Source organism: Pezoporus flaviventris, unplaced genomic scaffold, assembly GCF_033815535.1.
Source record: "Pezoporus flaviventris isolate CSIRO_AGI_PZ_B2104156 unplaced genomic scaffold, CSIRO_AGI_Pfla_v1 ptg000078l, whole genome shotgun sequence".
NCBI lineage: Eukaryota > Metazoa > Chordata > Aves > Psittaciformes > Psittacidae > Pezoporus > Pezoporus flaviventris.
This window is the reverse complement of record NW_026892626.1, coordinates 17,113,689-17,129,911: the sequence shown is the minus strand read 5'-3', so window position 1 is coordinate 17,129,911 and position 16,223 is coordinate 17,113,689. Positions and strand designations below refer to the sequence as shown.

At 42.5% G+C, this 16,223-nt stretch overlaps 1 protein-coding gene across 2 annotated transcripts in view; it reads right to left on the bottom strand.

Moving 5' to 3' along the window:
* Positions 1-16,223, bottom strand: part of EPN2 (epsin 2) — a 42,862-nt gene that overhangs the window by 3,428 nt on the left and 23,211 nt on the right. The window contains exons 3-8 of one of the 2 annotated variants that reach the window (XM_061473602.1): positions 8,184-8,296; positions 6,614-6,706; positions 6,186-6,342; positions 2,969-3,142; positions 1,259-1,351; positions 154-369 (exon numbers count right to left, since the gene is read on the bottom strand). In XM_061473602.1, the coding sequence (XP_061329586.1) occupies positions 154-369; positions 1,259-1,351; positions 2,969-3,142; positions 6,186-6,342; positions 6,614-6,706; positions 8,184-8,296 (846 nt within the window). The remainder of the gene's footprint in view (positions 1-153; positions 370-1,258; positions 1,352-2,968; positions 3,143-6,185; positions 6,343-6,613; positions 6,707-8,183; positions 8,297-16,223) is intronic. The other variant, XM_061473603.1, reaches the window with a different exon arrangement.

The following is a 16,223-nucleotide window of genomic DNA, read 5'->3' as shown; positions in this document are numbered from 1 at the left end:
TCCTGCTCTCAGTCACGATCTGCTGGCTGAAGCAATCAAGAAAAACAAGCTCAAACCAGTCTATATTAAATCAAAGAGGACTGAGTTATGCAGAGTTTTCCTACAGGAAGGGAAAGTTGAAACAGAAAACTGAAGGAATGCGCAGACACAAACCTGGTGCCAAGAACGGATTCAGTGAAGTAACAGGTTGTGGTGGCTTAGACACCAGTGAATCCAGGTTCACCAAAGCAGCATTGGGGCCCAAAAAAGACTCAGGGGTTTTCCGAGCTGCGCTTTGCTTGCCTGATGTCATGTTCGAGTGCTGGGAGTCAAAGAGATCAGGACTTGTGGTACCGCTATGCTGAGATGGCAAAGTGGAACCTGATTCAGCTGAAACAACACAAAGAGAAAAACAAAACTTATTAACCTACACAGTCAAGCAAAGAAAACCCTGAAGTGTCACAGCAGAAATGTTTTAATATCTAACGTTTGTGTTAGTCAGATTTAAATGTTTCAGTACATGTTACACCCTTACAGCATGCAAGCAGGTAATGTTCTTTAGGAGAGTATGAAGAAGCTACAGTTAAGAGCTGCAGTGCTACTGAAGGTGCTACCTGATTTGCCCTGATGGATATCCTCACAGCTACGCTGCAACAGATGGGACTAAGTCTCCAAGAGATTCAAAAGCCCTTCTGCCCTTGCACTACACCACTGCTGCACCCTTCCTAGCTAGATTCCACCCAGGTTGTCTCTTCTGTGTTAAAAAAGCTTAGCCCAGCTTTAAATTAGTCGCCATCCTCTCAGGCAGAACCATCCTGAAAGTACATTTCAATGTTAAGGTCTGGCAGTTTTTATTTGAGTGACTAATAAGCAAATAACAAATAAAGCATTCATAGAAGTGTATTTTCTCATCTTCCTACCGTTGTTATACACTGGAATGTACATGTTTGAGAAATGCAGTCAACACTGTGCGGTTTGACTCTGAGCCATACTCCAAACATGTTTGTCTTCTGAATTTACAGCATCCAACAAGTTTCTGGGTCAATGCAGCAAAAGGTTACAGAGTGAATTCTCTGGCTTACAACACAAAAGGCCCATTCCCCGTAAGTTCATGCACAGGCCAAAATGTTAACAACAGGCTTTTACTGCTGCATTATCACCAGCTTTAATCTCTTCTTTTGTGAAAGTATATTTCGTTTGAAGTAAGATTTAAGAGTAGAGACATCTGTTGCTGAGATTATGACCCAAACTGTCCACATGCTGAGAATTTGATTCATACCTGGCTTTTTGGAAGTTCGAAGTGTGTCAAATTCAGAAAAATCATCTTTAACTGTACCATTCAAATTACTGAAGAGGTCAAAAGATGTACTTCCTGTTCAAAACAAGACAGCCCTGTCATTAACACATCTGCAGTTGTATCACACATCTGAGCCTACTGAAAGCAATTTGTAGCCCGTTTGTGTACCAAGAAGCCACTCTGTCAGGTTCCAGGGCAGCAGTTCAGATCAGCTGGAGTGCTCCTACTCTTACTCAGGACCAGGGAGAAGGATAATGTGAGAACACTGTCCTTTCCTGCAGTATTACCCAACTAATTCAGAGCAGTGTGCCTTGAAATGTTAATGTAAGGCACACTCAGTTTGCTGGGGTTTTACTGAGCGTCTGCACTAGAGACATATAGGCAAGTAAATATCACTGCAGAAGAGAACAGCAATGAATTTACAGCCTAAACTATAAAGTGTGTTAATCGGCCCTCAAGTAGAACACACTTCTGAATATAGCTCCAAAGACAAATGTAGCATCACTACAACTTAAGTGATGATTTGATATATGCTGCTGAAGTTAAAGGGACGAGGAATGCAATAGCAAAGGTTATCTGTGCCACGTAGAGATGGAAAAGCCCTGTTAGCTAAAGCACCAGAACTTGCCCGTAGTTTGCAACCAGTGAAAACATTACATTTTCCAAAGGTGGACACATCCTTACCTCAGAATGGAGGAAGAAAACCCACACCTAAATCATCAGCAATCACACTCCTGAAAAGCTTTACAGTTTGCTTTGGTTTTTAAATTATTATTAGCTGAAACGTTTTTCTGATTTACTTTTAACCTTCAACATATTTCAAGCACAAAAAGGTACAAATTCAGTACCATACAGAACACAGACAGGAAACCCCAAGAGCACAAGTGAAGACTGTAATAACCATACTTGTTATCAGGAACAGAGACCCATCATAGTTAAAGAACCATTCTCATACTGATCCAGTTATTGCCCTTTGCCCAGTGAAAAGCTGATTAGACAACTTCTGCAGTCCTCAGATTTCCTTTGTCTGTTATGGACTGAGATGAATGACCAGCAGAAAATGCATTCAGGATGCATTCAGCCGCAGTGCCAACATGAAAATACCAGGTATTAGGGCTCATCAAGGTTGCATTAGTTACGGAGCATGAGCAGACAATTACATCAGACCTTCTGCATCTTGCTACACAAGGGCACAGAGATAGCTTTCACACCCTCAGTCTGAAGTAACAAACCTTCATTTGCACCTCTAAAAGTCTCCTCAGAATGTGGAGATGCTCAGCCTGTCAATCTACATCTGCAGAGCCATCCATCTCAGAGCCATTTATCATAATGAAAGGTAAAATTACAGTATCATTCATTTCCAGAAATTAAGTCCTTGTCTCATTACAGATAAAACCCATTTCAAAACCCAAGGGCAGCAGCAGTCAAGTGCTCAGCATGCGTCCACAGACACCAAGAAAAGAGAGTAAAAGGGACAGAGCAGGAAGCAGCAACACAAATTCAGAGCTCTAAGTCATAATTATTACAATTGAAGTTCTTTATGCAGCCAGCTATTACAACTGCCATTTATTTTACAGACCAGTTCTGCAAACCGTTCAGCACATCACTTCTTTTAACCATCCAATGCAAGAAAATAACTTGGATTTCACCTCCATCACTCAAATACGGATATGGGATGAGACTGTTTCTCACCAGAAGTGGAGAGAGGTTTGTTTGCAGGTGCTGGTCCCCAAGGATCCACTGAAGATTTTGCTGCAGTAGAAGATGGCTGAGCAGGAGCCCAAGGGTCAACATTTTTGGACAGAGTCTGAGCTGTGGATGCCGCTGGTGCTGCCCAAGGGTCAACAGAAGCAGCTGGTTTGGCACCTGTAGAAGAAGCAGCAGGAACACAAGTCAGTCCCATTTCACTTTGGAAAGCTTCCTTTGGAGATTAATCTATTTTATAAGCCATTCCTGCCAATTAACACTAGACACCACTAAGTGTCTAGTATTAATAAGTTCAGCATCACGAATACTGATAAGTCTCAGCATCTGTCACACATACTGAACAACAAGCACAAGTAAACTCTGTGCAAGGCAGATGAATAAAACAAATCTTCCATTTGAAACTGAACACGTAACAAAACATAAATAAATAATCTGCACTCCCAACAAGAAAATAAACTTGCTTTTGTTACACTGTCACCACAACAGAAATACCTGACTGAAGGTGAAGGAAATGAAAGGGTATGTTTATGACCTCATGGGAAAGGTTTCTAAAAGGTATGAACTGTACAATATTAAGACTTGGACAAAGAAATCTGTAAGATTCAAAGGGAATGGTTCTCAAACTCTTTTAACCACACTGTTATTTCCCAAAATATAACGAGCTTCCCTGAACTAGCTGTGCTTGTTTGTTCCTCTTTGTAAGCACTCCTCCTGCCACAGATCTAAGCTGGCCACTGATAACCCTGCCTGTATTTCTTTTAAACCTAGTGCCTACATGTTGAGGTTTCCCATTTTTACTGGGAGATGCTGACAGCTCTTCTCTCCTACAAATTCACATTACCAAACTGCTTCAGGTCGTGCTCAAGGTTAGGGCTTCCTTGTGCAAAGTGGCAAATTAAAGTAGTAAAGGGGGAAGGAAAGAGAACAAAACTTGTCTCTCTGTACACAACTTCCTGCCAGTTTTATCTTCTTCCTCCCACTATTAACTTACCCCATTTCAGCTTAGGTGACCTCTTCTTCCTTCTACCATTACATGAAACTAATTTGGCTTATCCAGGACTGCTGAAGCAAACCACATTTTAGGTGGGCCAGGTCTATGTTGGAAGGTATCATTCTTGCTTTGTTCCTACATCATCCATAGCTGCTACCCCTCCTCAGCCATCAGAGTGGAGGAGTGGGAAGCCAGTACTGACAATGCACAACGCTACAGTGATCAATTCCCTTCAAGTCAAATGGTACGTGCAAACCCATTTCCTCTTCCCAGTGAAACCTCTCCCAGTCATGGTTTAATTACTAAATGAGAGCTGTATAACCCAAGAGCGGGCCAGAATTACCCCTGCAGTACACAGCTATTATCTTTAACCACCATGAGGGTTTCCAGTTCCAACTGAATATTGGTTTATCTTTTGAAACTACATACAAACACCCCCTTGGCATCACAAGAGTCTTGAAAACCAGTTCAATGCTACATACAGTGGCACAACTCCAATCCGACACTTTGGAATTGTTTCATCAATATGCCACTTTGGTCTTTGTTTCACCAACAGGCAGCATTGTCTTGCTATGGCTTTGGATCAGGAAATACTGCAGTTCTCCAAGCAAGCCCAACTATTCCCACATCTGTACTTACACTTCCTTTAGCTGCCCTTAGTGCTGAGTTATGAGCAACGCCACACAAGAAATGCCAATGGCAGCACTTTGCATAAATGGAAGCTTTCAGGAATGTCTTTTCTTTCATAAAGAGAGTGCACAGAATTAAAGCACTTGGGAAGACACCTTCCTGTAGCTTCCATTAGCACTGAACTGCCAAAGCACAGGCAGGATTTGAGAAACACAGTTAAATGACTCACTCTTTTATTAGCAAATCCATAAATCTTACACCTTCAAGACTATTCCTTGGGAGCCAACACACCAGCAAGCCGCAACAAGGGCTTGTTTTATGGCATTAATAAAGTTGGGAGCCACCAGGAGGAAATGCTACAGGAAGGAAAATCTTGTCAGAGGATGACAGATTGCACACAGCATTTGAAGAAGGTGGATTTTGGTTTTTAACCACAGAAAAACACACTGAACAGCCTCAGGGCCCTAAGCTTGGACTGTCTCTGATTTCACGCTCGTGATTTATCACCACGATAAACAGAATAGAATAGAAACAGGCTACATTTAAAACAAAGAAGTGCAGTTGTTCCAGCAGCCATGCAGATGCCTCTAATGCCACCACGAGGAGGGGAAGAAAAAGTAATGCACTTTATTATTAAGTTTCAAATTTTTCATCAGGAATCTGGAGGGTGGTGTGTTGAATGCTAATGCCCTCTGAAGCACTTCATAGCAGAGGTTGTAGAATCACCAGCCTGAAGCAAAAGTGACAGAACTAAGCTGTTAGTCTTCATGAAAAGCTTCCGGAGCCGACATAAAACCAGTTCCAATTCCACAGATGTAGTAAGTTAAATACATCCTATGAGAAGCCATCAACTTATGTATGCAAAGGAGTAACTCCTTGATCAGACTTTGGCTAACCCAGAAACCAGCACACTACAAAGGCAGCAAAACATGCACGCAAAAGCAGACACACAAAAATAGCGGGCTTAATGGCTCTTTGAGGTTGGAAGCACTGGATCTTCCGCTTCAGAAACAGATTCCATGAACTTAGTATCAAAAAGCTTATAAACCAGTGAGTATTTAAAGTGGTAAGCTCTTTTTTTGTTTCTTTAGTATAAAAATCTCAATTTAAACTATTTAAGCTATTTGGTTCTGATGGCACATACATCACATTTCACTATGAGCAATTAAAGACACAGTAATGCAGATCTACGGCTTTGCCAACCATCGCACCCAGCCTAAGTACTCCACTAAATACTGCCAAGAGCCTAACCCCATGACACTGGACACAACTAGAAAAGCATGAGTATCCCTTCAGTTGTTTCTGCTCTACAAAGAGTACAGAAGCTTCACTGGTCCTCTTCTTTGTTAAGATTCTAAATGCATATGCAAAACCCGGCTGCTTCAAAGGAGTACAACTTCCATTTGTTTCTGCTTGGAGATGAGTTAGGGAAACATTAGTTCCAGAGTATGGGAAACAATCAAAACGAACTAACACACTGCTCTTATAAAGCATGGCATTGTACATTGAGAAACTTCACAAAGCTCAACATGAAAAAGCAAGAAACTCCACTAAGCATTCCTTCTGGCACTTTATTCTTACCAAATGATTGCCATGGGTCAGAGGCAGTAGCTGCAACTGTGGATCCTCCCCAGGGATCAGTTTGGTTTGCAACAGCAGGAGGTCCCCAAGGCTCTGTTTTCTGTGGGGCCGGTGCCGACGAGGGCAGGGCATCCATTAGGTCCAACAAAGTGGTATGCTGAGGGCAGGAATAATCTGAACTTTAATCAAGAGCATTAGCAACCCCAAGTACAAACCCATGAGAGTGAAGAAGCAATTCTTTAGTTTTTTCCTTTTACACACCTGCATTGACTAATAGTTTGAAATTTAACCCGCATGGAAGAAGCTTTAAGCTACACAACAAAGCCATTTCCCAAAAGCATAAAAGAGCTCAGTATTAAGCTATTTTTGTGTTACTGTATTTCAGCTTTTGGCAGCATAACCGGGAATTTCTTAGTCGAAGGCACTACCTCCTTCTTTTTGGGAATTTTAATTGTGTCTCTGCGACTCTCCTCCAGAGCCATCTGTAATCTCAGATCATCTCCGCGTCTGAGGCGCTCCTCCTGCAAAGGAAATCAACACTGTTGATATAGACCATTAGCCTAGACTGTGCTGTTTGCTCCCTCCAAGTGCCTGGCCCCCCTGGCAGGACTCTGCCAGGGAAGGCCTGGGCAGTATTCCCTGCCACCCTTGGAGCGTAGGCACGCACAGTGGGATCACTGGGAAGATTTGCTCTAACTTGGACATAACACAAATGGGGGAGTGGAATTTGTGATTCCTGCCTCAAACAGAGGTCAGGAGCACGCTGACCCTGTAACACCAGCATAGCAGTGTGATCACAACCATTTGGCTGACTAAAGTTCACCCTCGTACTGTTTTACACCTAATGGGAAAGCTATAACTTGAATGTTCTTAGTATTATTGAATCATAGGTTAGGGTTGGAATGCTAGGAACACCACAGAACTTAAAGTAAATACCCCATCTCTAAAGCACTGTGATGTTTCTAAGCATTCAAATCACCACTGAAGGACATAGGGATTTACACTTCAATCTTCCTGGCTTTTGTCAGCTTCCCTCCACACCTAAAGCAACAGTTACAAAGAACACTGAACAAATTCAACCAGCTGTTTTGTAGGTTTTAAACATCTGTCAATTACCATGTTTGGGGCACATTCAACCACTTTAAATATCTTGGTTTGCATCACAGCTCTCAGAAGTTGACTAATTCCCCGCTTGGTATTTCCCTTGCGATTACATTAAGCTGTGTCAACTGATCGGGTTCTGATTTTTATTCTCTTTATTGCTCCATAATGACAAAGTTTACTGGGTGATAGTTTCCAAGCACAGAGGTACTAATGCTTAACACACAGCAGTAAACTGAAGTTGTCACAGGAAGACTAAAATATCACAGACACTCAGCATAGCCAGCTTGAATCTCCACTCATAGCTGAGATTCAACAACTTTATCCACAATTCCAGCATTTACTCCAAACTTCAGAATGAACCTCCTAAGAATTAACACAGTAACATAACCCATATTATGTTACTGATACCTATATATCCTGATAGATGAGGAGCTAAGTTACTTTAAATCAGGTTCTTTACGTACTTTAGTACTTTTTGTCACCTTTCTGTTCCGACCTTAGCGAATGAACAGATTGTTCAAAATCTCATTCTAATCAGAATTCACTGACATTCCTTATGCTGGCCCCATTAATGAAGGTTTTCAGGACTAGTCATGTTTTCAGTTCTTCCTAACTGAAAACATCTTCAGTAATGTGATGATTAACATCCTCCCACTCAAAATCTTCTTGCAAAGTGACAGTCATCTTCCACTAGTCTCAACAGCTCGGAGGCAGAAGTTATTTTAAAAAGAGATTTCAAAAGAACACAAAAGAGTAACATCTTCCAAAATGGCTTTTTTTTTTTTCCTCTCCCCCTATTCCACCTGGAGCAAAGCCAAGCTGCCATTGAGAAAAATAGCACTGTAGCACAACTAGAAAAGCACGGACACTTTGGAAACCTACACAGGCACTGACCTGCTCCGCCACTTCCCGGCTCATGGCCAGCGCCAGCTGCAGTTGGAGCTCCTCTTCTCCACTTGTCTGAGGCCGGGCCTGCTCGAGCTCTGAGGAAACTTGAGGGGATGTAGCTGTTGGGAGACAAAAGCCAGCACATTTAACACACCAGATACCACAAAGATACAACAGGTTGGATTATTTCTCGGAGCAGAGCATCCTATTCCCACAGAGCCTTCTCAAAGGTCCCCAGCACCATGAGCTCCCTCAACCACCAGAGATAAAGCTCCAAGGGTGAGATTAACAAACCAGAACAATTAATCTGGGAAAACTTTCCAAGATGGTTCAATGTTCCTGGAAAACAAAGGCTTTCTGTGCTAGTGGGGCTGCAACATCAAGAAGTATCACCAATGAATGCTGGATACCCTGTCTCAGCGTTATCAGAGCTTCAAGAGACAACACACTGACTTAAAAACTACAGGATTCATCATTCAAGAAAACATTTGTTGGTGTTCCATCTTCCAACATCAGTAGGGATTTGCTGGGAGTTGGCCAACAGCAGGGTAAAACTGGATACCACCCACTTTTCTGTATAATAATACAGTCTTAATGGGATAGATAAAGAACTATTCTTAACTGCTAAGCAGGCTCCCAGGCAAACAAGCCTGCTATTCAGCCTCCAAACTCACAAGAATACTATTTCTCTGATAAGAAAAGAAAGTTTGGTGGATAGGTAGGGGGGTGGTTTAGGTTTTGGTTGGTTTTTCTTTGGATGAAGACCTCTATGAGCTCAGAACGAGCTGGTAATCCACCCCGCTCCTCAAATAACAGCCAAGCCTGACAGCTAAAATACACCATTTCTCAATATACAAATCTCTTCCTGATGTTATCACCACAGGAGCAGGCAGGAATTCCCATCCCAATGGGACAAAAACTACTAAGTTTGTCATTACACAGTTATTAAACATTTTCTGATGCTCTCTCAGGTAATTCTCTAGCATCCCAATCACTCACACAGAAATCTTCTCGTACTTCAGCATGTTTGTATTTAATGGTTGGAATAATTCATAAGTTTGACAAAATGTATACTGGCTTTTAAGCAAAAGGAACCATACATTCAAACCAGGATGTCAAGCTCAAAGAAATCAAGTTCTTTGTTAATAGGTCAGTTATTGAGCATGTAAAAACTTCCAAAACCCGTTTTTCAGACACTACTTTAACTTCCAGTCTTGCCTCCCACAAGGTTTTAGGCCAAAATGACACTACCAAGTGCCATCTTCCCTCTTATCCAGCAGACCAGAAGGAAGGTGACTCTCCATAAACAAGGACTGACCTTTCCTCGCCACCATACACTCCACGTGCCATCCCATCCCACTCCATTTCTAAAGGGACAAATTCATTTATCACCCAGGACAATTCTTCCACAGCGTGATCCTGGAAGCTCCAACCAGACAAGCTCCTTATTTCACCTAAAGACATTACTCATACCTCTATTCTAGTACTTTTGCAAACTTTCTTATATAAAGTATCTAAATTTAGCCTGCTTAATGAGTACTTTTGCTCCAGTGATCACAGACAGGCTCCCTAATATATTATATGGACTATTAAAGACTTAAAGTAGGAATAAACAGGGCATCAGATAACAGGATGTTCGACAGCATGGAAAATATAACCTTCAAATGTTTGTAAAATCTGAATATGCTTAAATATGAGAATAAAGAGAATTAAAAAGAAAACATAAGGTAGCCCATGACAGAAACACTGATTTCCTTCTCTGATTTGTCAGTCAAAAGGAAAAGTGTGTGCACAGCAAAGCATTTTCTGATGCTGAATAGGATGTTACTGTTAAGCAGAGAGCAGTGTAAGAACTGAAACACGTAAAGAACCAGCTAAAGAAGAGATTTCATCATGCTTCCCACCACCAAGGAAGCTTACTAACAGTTTCTCAAGAACTGGCTTAAAGACCAACCTTCAAAGATTACCTAATAAAGAAATGCAGAAGGACCTAAGAGAGAAATAAAACTCATTTCTTTGATACCCACCTTCTGCTGACTGCAGGCATCAACTGCAAGTGACAGAGATGGAGAGAACTTACTTTAGTACTAACGCACGCAGTAACTCCCAGCCACTCACCCCATATGGCTGTTACTAACATGAGCACTGCTGCATCAAAGCATTAGTCAGATTTCATTTGACATACCAGAAATGAAGTCCAAGACAGACGATTTCAAAACAGAAATGGTGTGGAAACGCTTCCCTTCTGAGCATAGAGAATATTTTATGTGCTTATCTTTGCAAAAAGAAGATTGAGCAGTTTAAGGTTGCTAAATAACACTATGGAGGGAGAACAGCTATTTAGGATAAGGGGGCAAGAACTTAATGGCATAAATTGACCGTGAATAAATTGGAGATGCTAATACAAACAAGCTGCTTTTCAGCAGAAGCTACAGAAGAAGAGTCGTAACTGGTTTAAACCCCAAGCTGGATAAGCACACAAATGGGACACCACCAGAGTCACCCGAGAACAGATGGCAACTGGACTGTGATCAGGCAGGTGCCTTCTGCTCTCCTCTTTCTTCAGCTGCATTTGTGGGAAGAATGCGATTTCCCACCCCTTTTGAATAGGACTTCTTCCATCTCTGTTGACATAAGTACATTCAGTAGCAACTAAGAAGCAGATGACTTCAAAATTAGGTGAAATAGGTTAATTCTGATGATTTTCCTCCCGTTTCCACACAAAGGACTACTTAAAGTGCTCACCAGTTTTAGTTTTTAATGGCACATGGCATTTTTGCTCTAAAACCCTATGAGAAGAGGGGACTGCATCCTACTCCAAGCCTCTACTTGCCCTCCCACAGTGGGTCCTTGCCTCCAGCCGGGCACGGGAAGGACAGGCTTGCTTTGGCAGAGAGCTTACATTACCTCACAGCTCCCAACAGAGACCAGCATTCAGGATCTGAACACAGATAATAAGGGGTCTCACAGATATAGCTTGTTTCTTTTCACTTCTAGGCTTTTCAGCAATTCATTCTCCTTGGCTTTATTAACTCTCGAAGGCACTTCAGAGCTTGAAATTCTTCCTTGGGCCTCACATTAAAAAACACTGACAGAATAATCAGAGGTGGGTTAATCAGGGCTGAAGGACCTCCCCTGTGGAGCCAGGCTGAGAGAGCTGGGCTGGGTCAGCCTGGAGAACGCTCCTTAAGGGGAGACCTTAGAGCAGCTCCAGTGCCTAAAGGGGCCTAGAAGAAACCCAGAGAGGGGCTTTGGATATGGGCCTGTAGGGACAGGACAAGGGGAATGGCTTTAACCTGCCAGAGGGGAGACTGAGATGAGCTCTTAGGCAGAAGCTCTTCCCTGTGAGGGTGCTGAGGCGCTGGCACAGGGTGCCCAAGAAGCTGTGGCTGCCCCATCCCTGGCAGTGTTCAAGGCCAGGTTGGACACAGGGGCTTGGAGCAAGCTGCTCTAGTGCAAGGTGTCCCTGCCTGTGGCAGGGAGTTGGAGCTGGATGAGCTTTAAGATCCCTTCCAACACAAACCATTCCATGATTAAAATGTTGCTGGTTTACATCTAAAGTTCTGCAGTGGTTATAAAACCATCTACATTAAAGAGCTGCCAACATATTTTCTGCAAAAGGATTAAGGCAAATTCAAAACACTCTTCTTGAGAGTAACCTGGTTTATGCAGCAACTTCCCTCCTGAATTCCTACAGTATTATAACTGTCTTTCTACGCTGGCCTCATCCTGCATTAACGTTTTAATTGCAAGGATCTAGCATAAAGGTTATTGCCTTAGTAACAGTATCGCCACAGCACAAAGAATCTCTTATCCCCCAGCACATGACAGTTAACTCAGATGTTTATGTAAGATGGGCCTCAATAGATCAATTCTGACCTGCTAAGCCCCGCTTTGTTGCTGCTCGGAGAATTTGGAGATCCTGGTCCCCTCAAGGCTGCTCAGAAGCAACTGTGTGGGGATCTGCTTGAGCAGGGATCCACAGCACTGGGCTGCCTGCTCAAGACACTGGCTTGCAGTGCAAGGAAATGATTTCCAACCTCAGTTAATCACTAAAGCAGGATTCTGCTCCACCATCTGTCTCTAGTACAGGCTATGATGTCTTTCAGACATATCTACTGGTAATTTACTGTATTTTTGGCTATATTAAAAGCCCCCTATAGACATCTATAGGTTTGGTTAAGTTAGTGACTTGAAGTGTGTATATACAGTTCACAGCCACAAAGCAGAGCTGTTGCCTACCTTAAATGATCATGACCAATCCCAGCATAAAAATCAGATTGGGTAGTTTAGAATCATGTGATGGTTTGGGTTGGAAGGGACCTTAAGGCTCATCCAGTTCCACTCCTCCTGCCATGGGCAGGGCCACTTCCACTAGACCAGGTTGCTCCAAGCCCCATCTGACCTGGACACTTATGATTTTCATTCACAAGTGTGTGTTTGGTGTTTTGGGGTTGTTGGATTTTTGTGTCACTCCAGACCAGGTGATGGCACAGAGTGACACGCAAAATAAGCTCCATCATTTGCATTTCTTTGGAACAGCAGTCAGTTCTTAGTCACATTTCTTCACATAGAAAAGCTGCTTCCTCACTCAATGGGTACGCCTACAGAGGTAGACAAAACCAAAGCTGATCTGAAAAATTAGAGTAATACTAAGGGAAGAACTTAGAAACTGACAGTGATTCACTTGGGAACCAAGTGGAGAACCCATTTATTTGTCCTCAACAGAAAGAACATTCAAATAAAGATGGGATACTTTCAAAAAGCCAATCTAACCTCTCAGATTCTGAAAGGGCACCTGCAAGCTGCTTAATCTAGAGGGAATTGTGTACTGCACATTTCCACTGGGAATCAAAGAGACCTTTCGAACACAAGAAGAGCACCCCTTAACGTGACGAAGTGGAGTGTACCAGCTTCACTGCATGATTTCTAATTGCACTGAAGCAGACAGACCATTTCTGAAACTCATTTAAGGCTGAACAAATCCTTCAGCTTTGGCTCAAGAGCACTTTTTGTCTCAGGTGATCCGCACGCTCTTCTTCACAGTCAGATAATTCACTGCAGCTCCAGAAGCCTGGTTACGCTGATGGCAGCTCCCACCTTTACTTAGAGCACCAGAAAAAAACAAGCGTGAGGAGAGTATTAAATCAGGTTGTCAAGTGACATCTGATGGGTAACACGGAAGTCTACCACATTCCTTTAACACCTCTAACTACAGAAATCATCCACGCGGCACATCCAGATTCATGGCTGATGATATGCCATATATTCCCTGACTAAAATGGGAGGCCCGAGATGCATTCCAACCTGCAAAGATAACAGAACACACACAAAAAAAAACCCTAACCAAAGCTTTAAAAAGAGCATTCTGAATTTCCTACAGAGTCAAACCCAAGTCATTCCTCTGCATTATTCTGTACCCCAAGCAAAGGGGAGACAAAGCTGAAACAAATGACTGAACACAAACCTGCTGATGTTTCACAAAGCTGTTTTTAAACGAGTCAACTTAATGGGAATAATCATTGGAAATATTAAAACCTGTTCTTTCTACTGAAGAAAACTGCTCCCAAAATCTTCACAGGTAAGGTGAACAGACTTGGTATTCCCCAAGATCCATAAAAGCCCTTTTCACTCCATCTTGCACTAATCTTTTATCACCCAGGCTGTATGTATAATGGATCTGATCTCCCAGCCAAGCAACCTACCTCTGGACAAAGTGCTCTTCTCAAACCAGGTCACACTGTGCACGTTGTTCCTACCCTGCTGCAGTTGTGTAAATGGATTCGGGACGTTAAAACACATCCCCATCTTGCTCTGCCAACGTTTCTAAGTGCAGCCCAAACCCAAGGCAGCAGATGGCCAAAGGAAAGGAAAGGAAAGGACAAGTGTACGACCCAAAATAACACAGGGAGGTCCTGGTTTAGGCATAAGAGGATCGGACCCCTTCAAAAAGCAGGGCTTCAGTTAAACTTGGTTTTAAAACATGAAGGTAGCACAGGGAGAGGACCAGCATTTCCCAGGGATCCTTCAAAGCCAAAGCACACTATCTCTGGGGGGGCAGGGATGCCAAGGAATTGGCTTTGTCAGTCACTTCCCTCCAAGCAGAGCATGTTTTCCATCATTTTCCTGACTCTTACAACAACCCAGCCACGGGGAGCTGCAGCAGAATGCACTGCTGCTTCCTCAGCAACCCCAACTGGGACAACTCAGAGCGTTCCAACAGGATGAAGGACTTCATTAAGACTAGTAAACTCCAGATGCACTCCCCGGCTTGAAACAGCATCACAGTTCAGACTCAAGAGGTCTATATTAAGAACACCCTACTTTTCCCTATGCAGCCATAAATCCAGAATCCTATTTAAGTGGTCAGCTGTAGATGAAACAAGGCTAAGGACAAGAGGTTTCCAAAACTGGGTGACTAGCATAAAGACAATATTTAGATATAAAACCAGATTGAGGGTAGAGAACTACTGCGCCCAGAAGATCTCGGATATTGACCTGGTACCCCCTGCTCTCCCCAGCAGATTTATTTCAGCATCACACAAGAACATTCCTTTAAGGTGAAATAAAACCTGCTATCAGATTTCATGCAATTCCATATAATTTACACATCTTCCAAAAGAAATACAAACTTCTATGTATTTTGTCATGGCATATTTAATAGCTCCTAATGTAAATATATATATTGCTGTTGGCTTAAAGCAGGAAGACAGCCAACCGTCCCCAGTATGTTGACAAGACGGAGGTTGGGAGGAGCTTTATTTTGGTTCAGCTTTACAATCTCTCTCTTGGCTTCAATTCACAGATTATGAGACCAGATAGCAAAGCCATAGCGATACTTTTACAAATGTTTGCATTGATAGTGAGTAATTAAGCACTCCCTAGAGTTACACAAGCTTTACAGCATGCAGCTCTTCAGGGCCAATAAAGCCATCAAGGCAAAGCTTTGGGGGAAAGGGTTTTAATAAAACCTCTCAGACTTCACCATTTCACTTTCCATGGATTCTAAAGGATTGTTAGAGATGAGATGAAAATATCAGAGAGGAGACACGGAGAAATGTCCTTATTTACCAGTGCGTCCCGCCTGCAGAGTGCGGGATGATGGTGCATTAGTCAAGAGATCCTTTTCCATCTTGAATTCTGGACAGGCTATCCATACTGCTTTTATTTTCTCATAAAGGATAAATCTGGGACACAAAGACCAGCAACTCTACAAGAAAAACCTTTCTGGCTCAACATCAAATACAAAACCTCATTCCTATGTGCACTGTTGGACACTAGCTTAAGGAGCTAGAGAAGAGCAGTAGTTTGATGCTTACAGCCAATGCTATACAGTGAGCTAAAGCAACACCCTGAAGAAATGGAATAAAAATGGGTCCACTGATGTATCTAATATTGCACTTTGAGTAACTGACAGAGGAGGAAGAGATCCCTCACACACAATCCAGACATGTTATCCTCTGGAACTTTCTTGTTCCCCTAGTGATCTGTCCTGGAGAAACCATTAAGCTCTTCCAGCGAGCTCAAGCTGCTTTTCTTCAGCAGGAAAGTATCAAAAAAGAGGAGATTTTATAGCCAAACACAACCTTTTCAAGTAAGGGGAATGCATTCCCAAAACCTGCAATCCCCACCCATTGCATCCAGCAAGGACCAGAAGTAAAACACACTAATACCAAACCACTGAGAGATGAAACATTTCATTTCGCTCTGGTGGTGAACAGGCTGTTGTTAAACTTTCCCAAACTTCATTTCCATTTGAATGTTCCTAAGACATGCTCAACATTTAGCAAAGAGGGTGGATGTACATTTTTAATAGGCAAATCTCATGCTATAGGTTGCAAATCTAAATGCCTCTGATCTCCTCTTCAAAGGCTCAGAGGAATGAAAGAGAATTCTGCCAGAATACACAGTACAGCAACCGCATCTTAGTACTGTTATAAGGAGAGGATTTCCCAGGAGCTCAGCATAACTTAATGCCTTTTACATATTATACCCAATCCATATTTTCAGAACAAAAGAAGGCTCTCATTCTAGAATAAAACAAAA